At 40.4% G+C, this 15,136-nt stretch overlaps 1 protein-coding gene across 1 annotated transcript in view; it reads left to right on the top strand.

Moving 5' to 3' along the window:
* LOC130177603 (titin-like) overlaps nt 1-15,136 on the top strand; it is a 174,918-nt gene that overhangs the window by 50,166 nt on the left and 109,616 nt on the right. Inside the window, exons 63-83 of the mRNA XM_056389497.1 lie at nt 75-353; nt 468-755; nt 868-1,146; nt 1,237-1,518; nt 1,651-1,929; nt 2,264-2,542; nt 3,187-3,384; nt 3,599-3,877; nt 4,582-4,857; nt 5,146-5,424; nt 5,888-6,178; nt 6,667-6,954; nt 7,592-7,708; nt 7,798-8,080; nt 8,280-8,463; nt 8,874-8,954; nt 9,094-9,361; nt 12,516-12,584; nt 12,970-13,041; nt 13,258-13,352; nt 14,238-14,598. Coding sequence (XP_056245472.1) covers nt 75-353; nt 468-755; nt 868-1,146; nt 1,237-1,518; nt 1,651-1,929; nt 2,264-2,542; nt 3,187-3,384; nt 3,599-3,877; nt 4,582-4,857; nt 5,146-5,424; nt 5,888-6,178; nt 6,667-6,954; nt 7,592-7,708; nt 7,798-8,080; nt 8,280-8,463; nt 8,874-8,954; nt 9,094-9,361; nt 12,516-12,584; nt 12,970-13,041; nt 13,258-13,352; nt 14,238-14,598 — 4,827 coding nt within the window. The remainder of the gene's footprint in view (nt 1-74; nt 354-467; nt 756-867; nt 1,147-1,236; nt 1,519-1,650; nt 1,930-2,263; nt 2,543-3,186; nt 3,385-3,598; nt 3,878-4,581; nt 4,858-5,145; nt 5,425-5,887; nt 6,179-6,666; nt 6,955-7,591; nt 7,709-7,797; nt 8,081-8,279; nt 8,464-8,873; nt 8,955-9,093; nt 9,362-12,515; nt 12,585-12,969; nt 13,042-13,257; nt 13,353-14,237; nt 14,599-15,136) is intronic.

Raw genomic sequence — 15,136 nt, forward strand, 5'->3', positions numbered from 1 at the left:
CAGATGTTATTTCATTACCACCAGTGACAGTGTAAGGATTCATTTGGGTTAATATCTTCTTCCCTAATTTCTAGAACCTGCTGCTATTGTGGATAGCCCAGAGTCTTTGAATGTGAAGTCAGGAGAAAATGCAGCTCTTGAGGTCACAGTGTCTGGCTCACCAGAACTGAGAGTTAAGTGGTTTAAAGATAACAAAGACCTCTCTGCTGGTGCCAAGTATCAGATGTCCTTCACAAAGAAGGTTGCCACCCTGAGGATTCGATCTGCTGACAAAGCAGATGCTGGAGAATACAAATTAGAGGTTACAAACCATGTCGGTCAAGCCTCTTGCAAAACTAAGCTATCTATCTCAGGTTGGTGCCCATTGCGTACATGCGAGTTTATGAACTTTCTTGGCCTCTTTCTTGACCCTATTAATTATACTCCGCTCAGAAATGCTCTATAATGTGCTGTTTTTCTTACAATAGATAAATTGATTCCACCAAGTTTCATAAGGAAGCTGAGAGACACCCACCTTGTTGTGGGTAAGCCTGGTGAAATGGAGTGTAAGGTTACCGGCTCTTCTCCTTTAACAACTTCCTGGTTCCACAACGGCCAGGAGATCAAAACTGGACCAAACTATGACATTAGCTGCACTGATAATAACTGCAAACTGAGAGTTCCAACTATCAGGATATCGGATTCTGGCAAATACACATGTAAAGCTGTAAATTCTGCAGGAACCAGCGAGACAAGTGCTTCGATGAATGTGACAGGTCAGTAGATGCGTACAAAGTCAAAAAAAAAATATTTCAAGGATGTTTTCCTAAGCACGGGATCAGAAACTTAACCATTATCCTACAATCCATCTTTTTTATTTTAACCCAGAACCTCCATCTTTTGTGGAAACGCCTGAGGCGAAGGAAACATTGCCTGGCGAAAAAGTGTCTTTCTCAGCTAAAGTGAAAGGCAGTGCCCCCCTGAAAGTGAAATGGTTCAGGGGAGCCAAGGAAATGCAGCACGGAAGAGGCTGCGAGATCGCCCTGAAGGACGATGTCGCCACTTTAGTGCTTAACAGAGTTGAACAGTCCCACGCTGGCGAGTACACCTGCCAGATCATTAATGATGCAGGGAAGGAAAGCTGCCCAGTTCAGCTGTTTGTAAAAGGTTTGTTCAGAGATAGTTGATCTTTTTTAACTATCTGTGCACTTCTACAAATGAATTTTATGTAACTGATCATGGACATACCTCTCTCAGAACCAGTCCACTTTGTGAAGAAGCTGAGGGACATTTCCTCTGAAAAGGGCAAGCCTCTAAGGCTTGAGGTCACATTTGCTGGAACTCCCAGGGTAAATGTGTCCTGGAAGAAGGACAGAAAACTCCTCTGGCCTTCATATCAGTACAATGTGATCACCACTGACACCTCCTGCATCCTGGAGGTTCTTAACTCTGACAGGATGGAGGCAGCCGGAAGATACTCTTGCGAAGTAGACAACGGAGTTGGAAGTGACAGATGCGAAGCACAAGTGTCAATTCTAGGTAAAATTATTAGTGCATGCGATTCATGACCATTCATTTATTAAGTAATTCACTCATTCATTCTTTCACTTGTTCATCCACAACTCAACATCTGTAGTCATACTAAACCACCATCATCATCTTTCACTTTAGAACGACCATACTTTGTTGAAACGATGGAGCCAGTGGAGGTAACTGTTGGTGAGCCAGTTACCCTGAAATGCCGTATTGCGGGAACTCCTGACATCTCTGTAGCTTGGTTCAAAGCTGATGGAAAGGTGCGCAAGTCCAACACTTGCTCAATGGACTTTACAAACGGTGTTGCCACTTTACAGCTGATCAAAACAACCAAGTTTGATCACGGAGAATATATCTGCAGGGCTGAGAACCGGATTGGTTCAGCATCCACCAGCTGTAATGTGACAGTGAAAGGTGATGTTCATTTTCCGTCCTCCTTTATGTTGTCCTATGTTAATGAATCGTTCTTGTTCAATGAAAATGTATCAGTCAACAACAGGCAACAGTAGATCAGCATGTTATTTCTGTCTCTCTTTGAAAGCAGTGACTCATACTCTTTTAATTATTCAAAAATTACCCTAAAAATCCCTTCAGGTGCCAATGTAGTTAATACTAATGTAACTTTCACTTCATAGTCCATCAGTAACATTACATCCATGATAGCAAAATTAACTTTGACATAGAGGCATAGAAATGCATGGCAACATAACAGTGGGCACATTTCTAACACCAGCATTGCTTCTCTCAGAACCTGTGCGTTTTATCAAGAAGCTGGAGGAAGATACTTTCATAGTTGGTCAGCCACTGAAATTAGTCTGCACGTACGCCGGAAGCCAGAGGGTCTATGTCACCTGGAAGAAGGACGACAAGCTGATTTGGGCCTCTTATCAGTACAATGTTAGAACTACTGATTCAACCTGCATTCTGGAGGTCCTCAACAGCGACAAGCTTGAGGCAGCTGGAAAATACACTTGCGAAATTTCCAACGGAGTTGGAACTGACGTCTGCCATGCTTGTATTAGCCTAGGTAAAGTCACCAACTCTTAAAACACCATCTGATTTCAATTCATCAACTAACTGTGTCAATAACAGGCCGTCTGCTTTTGCTCATTAGCCACAGTAGTGTGTGGTGGTAAATTATTATCTTACTTACTTCAGACTACTGCATGATCTCTATTACTTGCTTGCTAAATGCAACTAACCCGATCATTGCTTTTCTTAGAACCGGCTCGCTTTGTGCAAAAACTGGAAGACACGTATTTCAGACTCCGCGAACCTTTGACCCTCAAGTGCACCTACACTGGTAGCCAAAGAGTGTGTGTGACCTGGAAGAAGGATGACAAACTAATCTGGGCATCATATAAGTACAACGTCAAGACCACCAATGACACCTGCATCCTGGAAGTCCTTAATAGTGACCGAGAGGAGGCTGTCGGAAGATACACCTGTGAAGTTTCTAATGCTGAAGGAACCGATACCTGCCATGCAAATGTTAAACTAGGTAAACCACCTGAGCAACGTACCTCATCATTTCATTACAGGGATTCAAAATCACTCTAATCCTCTAAACTTCCATATGATATACGATATGATCATACAATTGGCTTGTTTTAAAGGCTTAACAGCACTGCTTACATTATCTAACACCACCATTGCTAACTCATTTCTTAGAACCTGTTCACTTTGTGAGAAAACTGAGAAACACCTTCTATAAAATTGGCTACCCATTTACGCTGGAGTGCACATTCACTGGCAGCCAGAGGATTTATGTCAGCTGGATGAAGGATGGAAAACCCATCTGGGCGTCTTACAAATACAATGTCAAAACCGCCAACTTCTCCACCACCCTGGAAGTTCTCAACAGCGACAGTCAGGAAGCCACTGGGAAATACTCATGCGAGATTTCCAATTCAGAGGGCACTGATATTTGCCATGCTGTGGTAAAGATAGGTATAGCCACTAACAAACACACCTCATGAACATCAATTTCAAAATGTCAACAATCTTAAACTGTAGCAATTCCCCTGCAGACTAATCCTTTTACATGCAAACATGCAACTAACATCACCATTGCCTCCTATAGAACCTGTAAGCTTCCTAAAAAAGCTGGAAGACACCACTTTCAGACTCGGCCAGCCCCTGTCGCTATACTGTGCTTACAGTGCCAGCCCTAGGGTCTATGTGAGCTGGAGAAAGGATGGCAAACCAATCTGGGCCTCCTACAAGTACAACGTAAAGACCACAGATAACTCCTGTGTTTTGGAGCTCCTCAACAGTGACGGGCTAGATGCAGCAGGGAGATACTCCTGTGAAATTTCTAACTCTGAGAACACTGCTGTCTGCCATGCACAGGTCAAACTAGGTAAAACATTAAATATGAAGGGTAATAGTGAGGGCTCATTGTTTTCGGTTTTTAATTTTTCAAACAAATTTATCAGTATTTGGTGTTTAAAATGATTAAAAACTGAAAATAATGAGTCTAATTTGTAGTTTTACTAGTCACAATTACAGTTTAGTTGACAGCTCTATTTCATGTAATCAGACAGGCGACTAACAACTAACATCATTGCGAAAAGGTTGTACATTTCCATCTGAACCCAACCAACGTCCAAGAGAGTAGTAACCGAACCCGAGCCCAATGCAGTTAGATTAAACCAAAGCACTGAGTTTGTGTCGCACAGTTGCTTTTACCAAGCTCATATCTTGCCTGTTTACCCTGATGACACTGTGGGCAACCTGCAAATGATTGTCAAAAGGACAAACCTAACCCAAACCCAAACAAGATCCTTTTTTTTGGGTACAATTCATGGTTTTTGTCCTGTTCCCTGACAAATATTTAAAACGCTTCTATAGTTGTCATGTTTTCAGAAAGACAATTGGAAGAAACTGTGTGATGGGGGCTAATGGAACTGCTCTGGGAGTAGGGTGGCACTTTGCCCTTCGCACTAACATACTTCATATAATAATTCAGTCATTTATAATTAGGGATTCATGGTTGTATTGTAATTATAACATCTGCTCACTCAACATCGCTTTACTTCTAACAACCATCACTGCTTCTCACAGAGTCCGCTCGCCTCAGGAAGCTGGAAAACACCACATTCAGAGTCGGTCAACCACTGACGCTTAGAGTTGCATTCAGGGGTAGCCAAAGAGTGAATGTGAACTGGAAAAAAGACGGCAAACTGATCTGGGCCTCTTATCAGTACAATGTGAAGACCACAGACTGCAGCTGCATTCTGGATGTCCTCAACAATGACAGAGAAGAGGCTCGTGGAAGATACACTTGTGAAATTTCCAATGCCGAGGGCTCCGATAACTGCCATGCTTATGTCAAACTAGGTAACACTAACCAACAACACAGTGCTTCTAGTTCTCATCATTTACTTCATGCATGTGTTTGATTTTTCCTAAAGGTAACCACTAATGGTGCTTATATGGCCTTTCCACCACATGCAATGTTTCTAACCTTCATGTAAAGTTAAAGATTCCTTCATTCACATCACTTCTCTTTCTGCCCACAAAATCATCCACGGACTCCTTTGGATACTGTGCAGTCACATAGTCTTTCATCCTCCGCGTGTAACGATCAGTAATTTCTATGACTGACTTCAACATTGCTTCTCTCAGAACCTGTACAATTTGTCAAGAAACTAGAGGACATCTGCCATGAGCTGGGTAAACCTTTGAGACTGGAGTGCACTTACACTGGCAGCCAGAGGGTCTACGTGACCTGGAAAAAAGACGGCAAACTCGTCTGGGCTTCTCACCAGTACAATGTCAAAACCACTGACTCTTCGTGCATTCTGGATATCCTCAACAGCGACAGAGCTGCAGCCGCGGGGCAGTACACTTGCGAAATTTCCAATGCAGAAGGAACTGACACCTGTCATGCTCATGTAAAAATAGGTAACACACTAAAACATTCCCTTTCATTTCAGCTCATTCCCCACATGTGGTTATAGTCACTAATGCTAACCTTAAGCGTGAATATCGTTTCCTTGGGTCCTGTGCTGGTTGGTTACAAGAAGGAAATGAAAAATCCTGGATTATGTTGTCAGTGTGTTCAGGGTTGGCTGGTCCTGTGTTTGCTATGTTGAAGCTGTGCTCTGAGAGCATGCTGTTATGATTGGGTCGGATAGATATTGGCTTGCTTGAGAAAAAGTGATTCATTTGCAGGTAGAAGGATTTGTTAATAGGCTGGATACTCTGTATTGTTTTTTAGGTCATGTGGTGTGCCTCTTTGTTTTCCCTGATGCTATGGTTTAAGGCTAAGGCCCAGTGGCCTGGTGGATGATAGATTTGAATTTCGAACCATTTCACCTTATCACAACACGGTCTGATTTTTCTTCACTTTCTCCCTCACTAACAGAGCGCAAAATCCCTCCAAACATCATCAAGAAGCCCTCCGAGTCCATGGTGGATTCAGTGGGTAAAACTGTGACAATGGAGGCTCGGGTGTCTGGATCCCAGCCCTTGAACATCATGTGGTACAAGGACAACAATGAAATCTCTGCTTCCAACAAATATGACATCAGCTTCAAGAACAACATTGCTGTGCTGTGTGTCGGAGACTCCACCACCTCTGACAGCGGGGTGTACACCTGTGAGGTCTCCAACGAAGCTGGAAGAGCTTCTTGTCCAGTTTCTCTCACTATTTCAGGTATTAATGTTGGTTTGTCTTCATTATATTTTGTTGTTTGTTCCTTTGAAAGTTAAATTACCTTCAGGTAAAAGTAATCACTCAAAAATCCAAAGACCCAACCCAGCAACGTATCCTCACAAGACAGGTGGTGCCAGAAGCTTTTCACCCTCACTTTTTAAAGCATTTTGTTTGGAAGGCAACAGTTTCATGTTGGTGAGGAAGTATAGACTAAACAAGTCAAGGTCCATTTGTTTTTGAGCAGAGGTTTTCGAGCTGGTTCAGAGCTAGATAACAGACCAAGAAATCTAACTGTCTTCAGACTCACTGGAGGCACAATGGAAACCAAGTATTTGTCGACCAAGATTGGTAGATTCAGATCCTGTTTCTTTTGAGTCTGTTTAGGGAAAGGCCTGTACTCCATCAAGTGTCCTGTCCATCATGTTAGTGTGTGAAAAGCATGAAGGCTTACCTGTGTCGGTCCTGCTTCTTTTCCACCACATCTTCAGAAACTGGGCAGGCACCAAAGTTTGACGTCCGTCTGGAGCCGGCATCGGTCAACGAGGGGGAGAAGCTGAGCCTTAAATGCCACGTCAGCGGCTCTGCTCCTCTGAGCATCCAGTGGATGAAGGACAGACGGGAGCTTAAGTCCAGTGGAAATACCAAAATCACCTTTGTTGGTGGGATGGCTTGCCTGGAGATCAGCTCAGTCTCAAAGACAGACGCAGGGGATTACCTCTGCAAGGCCAGCAACGCTATTGGCAGTGACTTCTGCAAGTCCAGGGTCACTGTGAGAGGTAACAAAATCAGTTTGTGTTATGAACAGTGACATTTCTTACATCATGTGTTTACTTATTTATTCTCCACTCAGCCAGTGTTTCCAGACTGGGCACTTCTACCAAGCTGGGATACTTTTCATTTGACTGGGGGGTAAAAATGGTTTCGGGTAGCTTGTGAAATATATAGATAGTTTTACCCAACAAAAGGTTTGGCTATATTCCAATATGGCTGCCCTTTTCTCCTGCGATCGTTTTTGAGGTTGTCACTGTATTAAGTTTAATAAGTTTGATTTCAGTGACTGATACAACGAACAAAACAAAATCACATTTAGGTTTATTACAACAAGGCTAGAAAATACCTCTTTTTCCTTTTGAAGTGAGTTGGTCAAACCTCTTTTTCTATTCATTATGTAATAGACATGATGGATGTCTTTTTTCATTATTGTCATCATGGATTCAGGGTCACCTAATTAAACTAATAAAACAGAATACCAGAAGCACATCCTCAGTCACAGGACATACCTATATACACATATGTTGCATTGACAAAAATGGACATGGGTGACTTTATTGGGCAGGTGTGAGGCTCGGATTGGGTTTCTTAGTTACATTCAAATGTGGCAACACTTCACTCTCCTCTGTGTTTTATTTTCAGACAAAGGAACCAAGGTTGCACCTGCTGAGGCCCCCACCCCAGCTGCAGCTGCTCCGGTCAAAAGGCTTGACAACCTGTTCTTCATTGAGGAGCCCAAGAATGTTTCTGTCACAGAGAGTATGTAAACTGTTGGAATTTCTTTCTGGGCCTGAGGCCATTCGTTCTGAGGACAATGTGGAACTACATGTTTGCTTTATTTTTTGCAGAGGGCACCGCTACCTTCATTGCGAAGATCGGTGGCGACCCAATCCCCAGCGTAAAGTGGATGAAGGGCAAATGGAGGCAGATCACTCCAGGTGGTCGTATCTCTATTGAGCAGAAGGGCCAGAACGCCAAACTGGAGATCAGAGAGGTGACCAAGTCTGACTCTGGTAACTACAGATGTGTCGCCACCAACAAGCATGGAGAGATTGAGTGTAGCGCTGATATGGAGGTCACCAAGAAGGAAGAAGTGGAGGGTATCGGAGACATGAGGACCAGACTGAAGAAGTAAGAGTTTTGGCACCAAGAGATGTTGATTGTGCTGTGCGATTGATTTTTTTAGTTTGAAGTCTTTGTGGACATCAGACATCACATGTGGAGAGATCGACTGATCGTTGTCACAGAGTTTTGTCCTCTTGAATCTTTTTATGTTGGTTCTTTTGACAAGAAGACACGTCTCTGATTTTGTGTTTGATTTTTGTGCCAGGACTCCCTCCAAGCAGAAGAGCCCCAAGAAAGATGAAGAGGTCGATATTGTGTCGTTGCTGAGAGGTCATGACCCCAAAGACTATGAGAGGATACTGCGAGAACATGGAATCCACGACTACCGGGCCATCCTGCAGGCCGTTGAGTTCCTGAAGAGGGAGAAGGAGATGGAGACTGGAAAAGTGGTGAGAGACAGAAAACTTCAAGACTAAAATTCAGACTTAAAGTCAAGGTTCTGTTTAACAAAGAGCTTTTGACAGACAGGACTGAGGTGACTTGTGGTTCTAGGTTCTGCCTGGTGCTTCTTCTGTGTGTTACAAATCTGAACATTTTAGATCTATGCCTTGTGGAGTGGAGCTGATATTGACCTCATTAACTGATGATCTCCACCCACAGAAGTGGATGATCAAAATTAATCACATTCAATGTTACAGGATTTCAGTCCTGAAATGATTTGTTGATTCATTGTGAGAAAACTGTTGTTAAGGTTTCCTGTGGAAGAAAAGACAAAGTGAGAAACAGTGATGATACAGATCTATCCTCAACATTTCATCAGTTTTGCTGTAGTTGTTCACAGTTGTCTTTCCCGCTGCAGGAGGTGGAGCATGGTGGTCGGGTTGAAGAGGAGGTCATGGCCCAACTCATCCAGCAGCTGGAGGGACGTGTCAGCACTGAGGTACAAAAAAAGTCAACCTTCACTTAAGTGCAGTGAAAGGATTCTTATCAGACTGTCACATTCACTGATGAAGTTAACGATGAAGCCACCAGAGTTGCAGGCACTGATGAAATAATTGAAACTGATTTTGAATCCTCAGCCAGTCTCTGTACTGGAGGACATCACCGACCAGATGATCACTGAGAACCAGAGCGCTACCTTTGAGTGCCAGATCAGGATCAACTACCCAGAGATCACTCTGACCTGGTACAAGGGCACCCAGAAACTGGACAACAGCGACAAGTACGACATCAGCAGCGTGGGCGACCGCCACTCTCTGAAGATCAAGAACTGCCAGGTCAAAGATCAGGGCAACTACCGAGTGGTGTGTGGTCCTCACATCTCCAACGCCAAACTGACTGTCACAGGTACGAGTCTGAACATTTGAACTGTCTGTCTGTCTGTCTGTCTGTCTGTCTGTCTGTCTGTCTGTCTGTCTGTCTGCCTGTCTGTCTGTCTGTCTGTCTGTCTGTCTGTCTGTCTGTCTGTCTGGTTACAGAACAGGTGAGCAGTAAGACTCCAGACTAACAAAGCTCACACTGACCTCTTTGAACCTTCAAGGTTGTGATGCTGTTGTTTTTGTATATTTCTGTTCTATGTGTTTCTCTCTGACAATATACACACTTCGGACAGTCTTAATACATGAATAATAACATCCAATCAATAAAAATAATCAATGTTATAAAATTCTACCAATCAGATTAACTCTGATTATCTGGTTTTAGCCGACCAAATTCAGTTCACTAAATGCATCAGAAGCATCGAGGTCAATGAACGCCACTCTGCCACCTTCGAGTGTGAGTTGTCCTTCGACAACGCCACCGTCACTTGGTACAAAGACTCATGGGAGCTTAAAGAGAGCCCAAAATATAACTTCAGGACTGAGGGCCGGCGGCACTTTATGACCATCTGCAACGTAACGGCAGAGGATGAAGGTTTGTTAACAAACAGAAAACGTGAAACTAAAATCATTTCAGCTGCATTTTACTCTTTTTAATGGATCCAGGGACAGATAATGTTTTCTCCATGAATCTCAATATCATTGATTAGGAAAAAAAAAGTACGGAACAATGGACAAAGAATTCATTTAAATCATTATGAGACTGAGATGTTAAACTTTAGGGCTGCACAAAACATTTTATTATTCAAGTAACTGAACATTGAGTTTGGGGCCTGTAGATAAGTTTTTAGGGTCTGTTGTAAAAATACATATAAGATACCAGTAAAATTTGCAAAAAATGACTGACAGAGCTGAACTCTGAGAGGTCATAGCTTATTATCTGACTGTCACCTCCAGGTTCGTTGAAGGTGCTCAGAATAAATAGAGACCTAGTTTAGACACAGAGAGGACAACGCTGAGCGAACAAGCTAACAAAGTTTCCCCAGTCTTCAATAAAACTCCTCACTGAATGAAATGATGTAAAATCCTGAGAACAAAATGTCAGGGGGAAGTTACACTTTCAGGTGTGACTGGGATTTTATCATGATCTTAATTCCACAGCAGATTTTAAGTTGAATGTTAAATGGCAGTGTGTGATGTAATGTCTCCACCCCGTCAGGCGTTTACTCTGTGATCGCTCGTCTGGAGCCAATGGGAGAAGCTCGAAGCACAGCTGAGCTTTACCTCTCAGGCAAAGGTCTGTACATGTTATCAGACTGATGAAGTTAGCAGAGTTGATGTTAGTGCCTTTTACAGCAGCTATAATAACATGCTGTACCTTGTCCTTTCACAGAAATTGAGTTAGGAAGGGTTCCTCAGGGTGAGTATTTTAAACAGCGAATGAAACACAGAAAATCAACGACAGTAAAACTGAACATTTCTCCACAACTGTAACGTAGTGTTCAGTTTGAAGCAGCGAGCAAAGAGATTTGAAGATTTGTAGTGTTTATTTACAAGTAGCAGTGAAATAGTGTCCTGAGAGTCATGGTAACTGGGAGTGTACCTCACAATACAAAAGGACCATGAAAATATATGAATAAAACAATATAATTATGATTTTATTTTGAAATGGAAGAAATGTTAAGTTTTGCCGTCAAACTACACAGTTTTTAAAAATTATAAAAATCATTATTATTATTTTTGGTTAATTTCGATGTTATTGAAGTTGTATTTATTGAAACCTTTAGATGTCCCAGACACGTCAATTCAAGTACCAGAGACAGAGTCTATGGTTGTTTACAGAGGTGAGTCTGGGACAGTTTTTAACAATCAAACTTTAACTCTTTAAATCCACGTCGACTTGGCTTGTGTTATTTATAAATATGTTTTTCTACCAAAAGATTCCACAGAAGTTTATCACTATGAAGAAAGAACAGAAGTGAGAGGTACAAACATTTCGTGAATTATTAAATTCTGAAACGATGCTAACTCTCATCACTTCATTGTCACATTCTGCGTAACATTAAACAATGTCCCTCCATCCTAAAATATGACCATCATCGTATCATCATCATCATCATCATCATCATCATCTTCCATCTTTAACTCTCATCCTAAATAACTGTGTGATCATTTTGAACTCAGTGAATATTAATTCAACCATCATCCCTCCTAATAACTCAAATACCACCTCATCATATGAAGTGTGCTGTAATAATATCTCCACAATTTAACCTCAATAACAAGTCACATTCTGTCAATGAATTTCCAATTTAACTAAATGGGAACAAATGTACAGAAGAGGACACATGGAAAAAAATCAGGTTCATGTCTGAGATTAATCTCAAAATGTAGAAAGAAAGGTCAGAATACAAAGAGAAAATGAAGTCACAAATCTAAATTTTTAAATTAAAGTTCAAGGTAGAGATCCGAGTTCAGACCTTAATGTCATAACTTCTGGAATTTAAATGTAAAGCGAAATATATATATACTGGATGCATGGATATATTCCTAGATAAAAGTCAATTAAATATAAAATCAATAATGTCTAAAAATAGACATTTAAATTTGAAATTTAAGTCTGAAACTTTAATCAGGTAATTCTCAAAATTTAAATGTATAAAGCTGAAATTCTCAGTTTGAGATCAAAGTCTGAATTCTGACTTTAATCTAAGTATAAAGTCAGAATGATGTCTTTTCTCTCAGAATTTAAATGATTGTTTCACATCATCCTCATCTGTACAAATGTAAACTCTGCAGTAATTAAATATTGGAAGGAGATTTCTCTAACAGCTGATTATCCTTTAATGGTCTGCTGTAGCTTTTGAAAGTCTGACAGTTGAAGAAGAGACGGTTTCTGTTCGGTACTCCTCCGTCACAGGTATCATCATTATTCTATTTTATAAAATAACTCATCAATATAAAGACTGACATCACACTGTCAAATCTTTTGATTGGTTTTGTCTTTTATATGTTATTTGTATGTCATTTCTCATTGTCTTCATGTTTCTTCATTGGTTGTTGTTTATTTGCAGTGAATCCATTTATCTTATCCTTAATGACTCGGGATAATTAGAGACCTGGACGGTCCTTACATGTCAGAGTCAGGTTGTTTTTCTAAGTTCACTTTTCTCATTTACCAGAAGAGAAAAAACCCGTAGAAGAAATTGTTGAGAGGACTCATGTCGGGCAGAGAGAAGAAATCCCTAAAGGTATAAAAAGGCTTGTGGCTGTTCAGCAAAGCTTATGGCTGTAACTTAACAAAGCCGCTGATCTGCTAGCTGCCATGTTTGTCCATCCACGGTACACATGTAAAAAGCTTCAAATGCCACCTGCTGCTTATAGAAGCTTTTCTTTTCCTGCAGCTGTAACTTCATGTTTCTACACTTTTGTCGTAGATGATCTTTTACTCTTTTCTGTCCCCTACTTCCATGTTTGTCCCTCTTGTTCATGTTTATGTTTCCTGTTCTTTACTCTTGTTCGCTTTGACTTACCTCTCCTACGCTCTTATTAATCCTCACTAGAGCTTTCTGTTCAGTAGAGTACAGATTAGAGCCTGGCATCACAGTTTTAATGTGAACTTTCTTGGTCTTTAAGTCCCTGAGGTTTACGGGAGACCAGAGGAGAAACCCTCTGAGCCTGCAGCTCCACCTTCAGCTCCAGTCAAAGGTATCTACAAATACCTCTCTTTGTTTTTACCACTTATTTAATTCCTTGTTATTTATGTTCCATGTGTTTGTGTTCATTCACTTTGGACCTTTCTTGTTTAGTCCCATTGTTCGTTCCTTTCTTCGTTTACTTCTGTCTCTCTTAAGACCCAATAATAATAAAACATCTTGACATTTTCCGTGGTCAGAAAATTGAATCAATGATAATGTTTTAAAGTACCTGAAGTAAAGAAGCCACAGCCTGAGGCTCCTGCCACTGCTCCACCTCGTAGGGAGGAACCTGCAGCCCCAAAAGGTAAAGTTTATGGCAGAGTAATATTTTGAAAAGTGATTGTATGTGTTTGTGTCTCACAGAGTCTTTATTAGCTCGCATTCTTAATTCTTAATATGAAACATACAAAACTATAATGAAAACCTTTTCAAATCACATCACGTATATTTTCTTGGTATGGTGGATGTAAGTTTTTTAACTTGAAATTCTTACCATTCTTACCATACCATTCTTACCAACACTTTATAATACAATATTCATATATTTCTTTACATTCTTAATTCTTGTAATGAAAACAAAGTTTTTTTTTTAAAAAGTCAAAGATGAAAATCTTCTGAATTTGTAAGAAAAAAACATAAATTCTAATTTTTCAAAATTCATAGATGTTGAATTTAGTGTTTACAATATTTATGAACAATATTTGCATTCTTAATTAGATGTAGTACAACACAACTTTTAGCACAAGAAGAAGAATCTCATTTTATACTTTACTGGTAAAATCAGATCTTAATCTTACTACCTTTATAAATTTTAAAGTTTTTAAAATTTTTTTAATTTTCTACCTAGGTTTGATATTTATAACGACATAATTTATACAATATATTCTGTATTTACATAATTTTTATCATTAAATTGCAAATCCACAGATTTGAAAGGGTACAAATTTTACACATTGAATGACTGTTAAAAAAAAAAAAAAAAAAGTGTATGTCTTAAGATGAAACTGACCTTAAGATTTTCTCTTGAATGCTTTCTACAACTTAATGTTGTCTAAAGTTCTTATCTGTTCTCAGCATTCTTACAATGCGAAAAGAGCATTATGCTGTCTGTCTGTTTTATACGTTTGTGTTTTGTGTTATCTTTTCCTTCTTTTATCCCCTAAACTCTTAAAGCAGTGTGTGACTCTCTGTTGACTCTAATATTTCTCTGTTAACCTTGAAGAACCCTCAGTATACACCAAACCTGAACCTGAACCAGAGATAGTTCCCAGAGAGGTCACTCCTGAACCTTATCAACCCAAGCCAAAGACGGCAGAGCCAAAAATGGTTCCTCCTGAGCCTAAAGTGACACCTCATAAACTGGCAGCACCTGAGCCCAAAGTGACACCTCATAAACCGGCAGTACCTGAGCCCAAAGTGACACCTCAGAAACCAGCGGAACCTGAGCCCAAAGTGACACCTCAGAAACCTGCAGAACCTGAGCCCAAAGCGGCCAAAATTAAGCCTGAACCTGAAGCACCAAAGGTTGAAACTGTCAAGAAAGCACCAGAAGTTCCTAAACCGAGAGGTAAAGTAGCAAAGAGTGTTCAACTAGAAAGACATTGTGTTATACAATATGTCTTTCTTGTTGTTTTGACTCATCTTGCTATGATCTACATGTGTAACTGTTTAACACATTTGTGTAAATCTCGAATGTTCTAAGATGTTTGTCACTGCTAACCTCTTGATCTGGATCTTTCAAAATTAACATTGTCCGCACATCTTTTAGGATGTTTGAATACAGCTTTTTATATAACCCTTCTTCACACTAACTCCAGAAATGTATGTCATAGCTTTAGAGCAACGATAGTGAAGCTCATGCTGTGTTCCTCAAATTAACCTCAAAATAAGACAATAAAAATGGAAAACTTTTTTATGTTCTCCAAAGTACCAGCTGTAGCCAAACCAGAGGAAGCCATAGCTCAGCCTCCTGCTGCCAAGATTACTCCATCAAAGACTGAAGATATTTTGGTAAAAGGTGTGGGAACTCTTTAATGTCTTGTCATTGGTTTACTGTAATATGAATCAGTCTATGTTGTGTGTTTTATGTACTCTTATTATGTATG

Source organism: Seriola aureovittata, chromosome 11, assembly GCF_021018895.1.
Source record: "Seriola aureovittata isolate HTS-2021-v1 ecotype China chromosome 11, ASM2101889v1, whole genome shotgun sequence".
Lineage (NCBI taxonomy): Eukaryota > Metazoa > Chordata > Actinopteri > Carangiformes > Carangidae > Seriola > Seriola aureovittata.